This window comes from Sparus aurata, chromosome 1 (genome assembly GCF_900880675.1).
Source record: "Sparus aurata chromosome 1, fSpaAur1.1, whole genome shotgun sequence".
NCBI classification, from domain to species: domain Eukaryota; kingdom Metazoa; phylum Chordata; class Actinopteri; order Spariformes; family Sparidae; genus Sparus; species Sparus aurata.
The window spans coordinates 13,939,431-13,945,844 of record NC_044187.1 but is presented as its reverse complement, the minus strand read 5'-3'; the positions used below and the strand labels follow the sequence as shown (position 1 = coordinate 13,945,844).

The 6,414-nt window shown below is 43.0% G+C and overlaps 1 protein-coding gene across 1 annotated transcript in view; it reads left to right on the top strand.

Moving 5' to 3' along the window:
• The window catches only part of pou4f2 (POU class 4 homeobox 2), a 2,536-nt gene extending 1,364 nt beyond the window's left edge, over nt 1-1,172 (top strand). Inside the window, exon 2 of the mRNA XM_030433115.1 lies at nt 1-1,172. This exon is cut by the window's left edge and continues 34 nt beyond it. Within this exon, the coding sequence (XP_030288975.1) occupies nt 1-896 (896 nt within the window). The 3' untranslated portion in view covers nt 897-1,172.
• The last annotated feature ends 5,242 nt before the right edge of the window (nt 1,173-6,414 follow it).

The window sequence follows — 6,414 nt, the reverse complement described above, 5'->3', positions numbered from 1 at the left end:
TGGCCCGGGCTGAAGCTCTAGCGGCGGTGGATATAGTCTCGCAGAACAAGAGCCACCACCACCCACCACATCACAGCCCCTTCAAGCCGGACGCGACCTACCACACCATGAACACTCTCCCCTGCACCTCGTCTTCCTCCTCCTCCTCGGTGCCTATTTCTCATCCGTCCGCCCTGGGTGGCCACCACCATCACCACCACCATCACCACCACCACCAGCCTCACCAGGCACTGGAAGGGGACCTGCTGGACCACATCACCCCGGGACTGGCACTAGGAGCCATGGCAGGGCCGGATGGCTCGGTGGTTTCCACGCCTGCGCACCCTGCCCACATGGCGGGCATGAACCACATGCACCAGGCAGCCATCAACATGGCTCATGCCCACGGGCTACCACCGCACATGGGCATGAGCGACGTGGACGCCGATCCCAGGGACTTGGAAGCCTTCGCGGAGAGGTTTAAGCAGAGACGGATCAAACTCGGGGTTACCCAGGCGGATGTAGGGTCAGCGTTAGCCAGCCTGAAGATTCCTGGGGTGGGCTCCCTCAGCCAGAGCACCATCTGCCGATTCGAGTCCCTCACGCTCTCCCACAACAACATGATCGCGTTGAAGCCCATCCTGCAAGCGTGGCTCGAAGAAGCCGAGAAATCACACAGGGAGAAACTTAATAAGCCCGAGTTGTTCAACGGCGCGGAGAAAAAGAGGAAGCGCACGTCGATAGCGGCGCCGGAGAAGAGATCACTGGAGGCCTATTTTGCCATTCAGCCGCGTCCCTCCTCGGAGAAAATCGCAGCGATCGCAGAGAAGCTGGACCTGAAAAAGAACGTGGTGCGGGTCTGGTTTTGCAACCAACGGCAGAAACAGAAAAGAATGAAATACTCTGCATGCGTCTGAAAACAACACCCAACAAACAAAACAGAAAAAAAACAGAAACTGAAAAAACAAAACAAAAAAAGAATCGCTTTGAACCACCACCCACAGAGAAAAAAAAAAGACTTGGAACTGTTTAGAGACGATTTGTATCATATTTCCTAACTCACACCGTTTTTTTTCAATCATCGATGACTTTTTGTGCTTTTTGAACTTCGAACAAAAACAAACAAAAAAAACAAACAATTCCTTTAAAAGAAAAAAAAAAGAAAATCCGAAACAATGACTGAGAAAAAAAAACTCGAGAAAAAACAACCCCCCCCCCCCTTTTGCCCTCCCACCTTTCTCCCACCTTCCTCCCACCTACACCCCCCGTACAGGCAGAAGGGGGGGGGGGGGGGGGGGGAGAGAGAGGGAGAGAGAGGGAGAGAGAGAGAGAGGGGGAAGACGTGGAGTCGAGTAAAGGCACCGTGTGACAGAGCAAGTAAGAACACTGTTTCCACACTTACTATGCTTCACCCTTTCCTAATGTCGACAGCAGTAAATGAATTACAGGACTTTAATTTTTACTTAACAGGATTAATTTCAGATGAGGACTGCGGTTTGGTTTTTGTGTGTTTACACCCCCCCCTCAATGAAAATAGCCTCGTTTTACTGACACACACACACACACACACACACACAGCGGGGATACAGTTGAACTCAAAGCACTTGGTTGGGTGGACTCTTTGGTTGTTTATATTTTTGGCTTATAGGATAAGCTACATTTTTTTTTCTTCTCTCCCTGCGAGTTCATGATGACGATGCAGTCTTTTGACATTTGTATTCAGGTGTCCACGAGGGGGATTTATAAGAGGACAAAACACACAACTGCTTTGGTCTCGAAAAAGCTAAATATTTAGATGAACTGCCAAATATACCCCCCCTTCTGTAAATTTGAATGATTTTACTTGTCACACACTTCATTTTTGTGTCTGAAATGTGTAATTAATTCCACTTTGTTTTGGGTTGCCATGCGTTGGTCAGAGTCAGGGATCTGTTTTCGAGATGCCCTCAGTGTTTGTTTTTTGTTTTTTTTTTGGATTGTTTTTATTATTATTATTATTAGGCCTCAGTTAATGTGCAGATATCGAAATAGTGGCTCACTTGTAAGGATTTCACTGAATCTCGCCATTTTTGTTAAATATAAAATATGATTTTTTTTCTTGCCGGCTGCAATAAGTTTACAATCCAGCGTGGGCCGGCATCTTATGAACTATTTATTGAGTGAGGTCATGTTTACTTCATTATATATTTATTGGGATTCCCCCCCTCCTCGTTTTTTTTTTTTTTTTTTGTTTTTTTCCTGTGGCTAGTATTTTTTTCTCTCTCTTTGCTTGAGAAAATCAAATTCTGACAGCAAGTCTAAAGCGTGTTGTTGTGCTTTTTTAAAAAGGGAAAAGCGACTGTGAAACGTGCAGTCACAAATTCTTTAATTTCTAAACATCTGAGATGGTACAATCGAGATATATATGAGATAGTATTCTCCTTTTTTTAAAAAACGTTTATTTTATGTATGTTTTTCTGCTATTTATTTGTATAAATATACGCGCATCATTATGGAGTCGTTGCTTGTTAAAAAAAAAAAAAATCACCTTGTTTAAGTAATTGTTTTTTCTTGAAGAGAAAAAGAAACAGCTTCATGGAAGTATACGTGTACAATGTAAATATTTCATTGGAACCAGTCGATGCACATAAATATATCCGTACAGGTTTTTGCTGTATTGCTGTTTTAGCTGAGGTAACTTATTTCTGTAATGTATGTTGCTTTCTTTGGTTCCCCCCTGGTTAAATTATTCTATTAATTTATTACATCCATGTAATTTTTCTTTTTTTAAATTTATTTAATTATTGAACTGCAAAATATGTGTTTCATTAAAGAAAAAAACTTTAACATTTAAAAACAAATCCGGCGTTTTCTCCATGACTGCACTTGTGTGTGTCACGTGGCTCATCCAGACATATTAATATTCTTTTATTTATGCGTCTGTTTATTTATTGATGAGGGAGGATGGAAAACGCTTTAGCTGTGGGCTGCACGGCGTTTAAAAAGACATCTTATGGATTCTTTAAGCTCGTCTGACCCACAAAAGCTGCCATTTCTTTTTCTTTTTTTGTCTTTTTTAAAGGTGACGCGACTTTTGGCGTTTACACAAAAGGTGTCAGGTGTGATGTCACCACCAGCAGCACCGTCTTACACCCGATCTGCTCTCCCACTGTAAGAGAGGAATAACCAAACTGAAAAATGTGGGATTGATTCATTTCGTCCTCCTCCAGGCCTCATCATAACACAGGGCCTTACAGGAGCTCCCTCTTCTTCTTCCTCTTCTTCTTCTTCTTGTTCTTCTTCTTCTTCTTCTTCCTCTCCATCAATGTTAAAGACACACGTGGCTCTCCCCTCCGCACTGACTTGCTGCCAGCTTATGCAGCTCACTGTTGCCTTACCTGAGAGCAAATGCTAATATTCTATTAGAGTCTAATCAGGGGGTCTGTGGAGAGCTGGATGGGTCCCTGGAGCGCAGACTTGCCAGATGTCAGCCCGCCAGAAAAACAGCTCGCCTGCCAACGTGCCCGTCTCTATTTAAATACACACTCCAACACGCCTCGGTCGTGCATGCGGGCACGAAAACGCAGGCTTTGATGGTTTTTCGGAGTTAGGGTGAGATAGAAGAGGGGGGAAAAGAAAAAGAAAAAGAGGGGAGCGGTTTTTTGGATGTCATGTCCACAGCAGAGTTGATGTTTGTGGGCTTCAGGGCTGACTGGCTGGCTGGCTGCATGGCCGCTTGGCTTGTTGGGCGCTGAGCAAGCGTTTCAGCACCATGGACAGATACCTGAGAGGCTGCACGAGCCCCAGCATTAGCATTTCTGAAACCTGTCCTCCACCCTAACACTGATTATTTACAGCACCTGGAATACATTTGCATGGGATTACTTTTAGGGGGGATAATTTTCGAATTGATCATAACTAATCTGAGCAGGGGGTGCAGAAACGGTGTTTAAAAATACTTGCAATTTTTTTTTTTTTTTTTAAAAAGGAAATTATAAGATTCCACGTTTAAATAGAGCTGTGTCAAGTTTTTTTTTTTTTAAATATATATTCTTTATAACCATTACAAAATACTACCTCCAGGCTTTCCTCAAAGTGTCACATGATATGATGTTTTTATTTTCTTCTTATTACAATTTATCAAAAGCGACACACACACGCCCATCCTTCTCCAATATTTACCCAACTAAAAACCTCCTTAATAAATGGCCCCAGACTGAAAAACAACAGCCTGATCCATAAAAACCCAAACACGCTGCAGCCGCCATTCCTCGTGACAAATTAAGAGTATCAAAACGAGCCTTATTAATGAGACAGCCGTGATGGTTCATCAATTAAAAGATGCTCCTGGTGAGTGCTTCTAATTTCCCCTAAATGAGCCATTCACTTAATACGTTAATAAGAGCGAATTATTAAATTACACATCGAATTATGAAAACCAGATAATTATGAAGAGCGAGTTAAGTAGTCATTAGCTATCCCTGTTAATTACCGCTGGTCAGGGAGGGCTGCCTGCCTGAGTGTCTCATCGGGAATTGAAATTAACTTTATGCAGTGAAGCCCCCTCACTGCTGCTGCTGCTGCTGCTGCTGCTGCAGATCTGCACAGGCAGGCAGGCAGGCAGCTTCTCATCCAGACTGCTGCTTTCACTTTCACATATCGGGAGAAAATCGATCTGGGATTCTTTGATAGCGAATCAATGCACTGAGAGAGAAATAACACACACACGCACACACACACTTATATGGAAGAGAGGGGATGAGAGCAGAAAGGCCTCAGCAGCACAATGAAGAAATCGAAGGTCTTTTTTTTTTCTTCTTCTTCTTCTTCTTAAATATAATAAATATGTGAAGCAACACAGTTTACCTTAAAGCCACAGACACAACGTGACGCTCTGTGTACGGGCACCCCGTACGCACGCCGGGGTCGGGTCGCGCACACTGTGGGAGCTTTTTCCACCAAACGAAAAAAAAAAAAAAGGAGAGAGAGAGAGAGAGAGAGAGAGAGAGAAGGGGGCAGCGCTGTTTCCTTTTGTTATAATTACGCCCCTCTGTTTTATTTTTCTCCTTTCCCCCCCTGAACATTTCCCCCCTTTCACAGGGATACTGATGAAAATTTAATGAGGCCAGGGACTGTCGGAGCTCCGCCTGGGGACCTGAGAGTAGAATATTTTAACTGTACATTTACGCCAAGTGTCTGCCTTCAAAGACGCGACTGCTCTCGAATTAGACGGAACTGTACGAGCCATAAATTGAAGGCGCTCGCACTGCTGACTGTGTGAGCGCCCTTTTATTCATCATCTGTTGTGCTCCTCTCCTCACGCCGCCAAAATATTGTGCAACAACCCCTCTCGTCAGATGGCTCTCCTCTCCTCTCCTCTCCTCTCCTCTCCTCACTGCTTGGATGTTTAAAGCGGCGATCGGCCATTTGATACTGTCGCCAATCAGTTGTTGTTGATGCAATATTAATCAGCCATCAATAGTCATTAGTTTGTTAAGTGTTTTCCAGAGACTAATCGATGGAGCAACACCGGATGGCTGGAAGGATTTTTTCCCCCCCTTTTTTTGGGTGGGATACTTCTTTTTTTTTGGTGTGTGTGTGTGTGTGATCCAGGATGCAAAGGAGGGAACGAGCCACACTGTATCTGCCAATGAAATAGCTTCATCTTCATCTCTCTCTCTCTCTCTCTCTTTCCCCTAACTCTACCTAATATAATCGCGCGCGCACACACACGCGCGCGCGCGCAAAGAGACTGGGTTAATGCCAGGGCTACTTCACGTTTACCTGCCATTCTAATGACGAAAAACTTTAAACCCTCGCTTTGCATGATCGAAAATAATTAATGAAAACACGTTACATGTTAATACTACAACTACTACTACTACTACTACTAATAATAATAATAATAATAATAATAATAATAATAATGGCTGAAGTTTGAGGAGGAATTTTCAAAGTAAAAGTTTGTTGATTATATAATATGATGCTGATGTTAACCAGGCAAAAATATTTTGCTCCGCTATGTGAGTAAAAAAAAGATACGTTTAAGTAAGATTTTTTTTTTTTGTTAAAGAAAAAGCCTTTACTTTGAAATGTAGATGTGCGTCAAACATTGGATAGTGTCCAGACATGCGTAGACAAGAAATCGTCCCTCATTAAAAATGTATGAGATCTTTGCATTCATGTGAGGTTTAAGGCAAGGAAAAAAAAAAAAAAAAAACGTGACTTCAATACTAAGAAATTCATCGAAATTTGGGGGGAATTTTCATCACAAATTTAGGAATAAAAAAATCGGATTTGCAGAAGAAGAAAAAAAGTCCCTCTTAATTTATTGCCACTGGAGAGGATCACAGCCCTCATAAGTAAAATAGCTCAGGGGCGTGATTAGAGGGTGGCTGCTGAGAGGCCACAGTCACCCCTGACATGTGGCTGCCACCAAAAATAATGATTTGGATG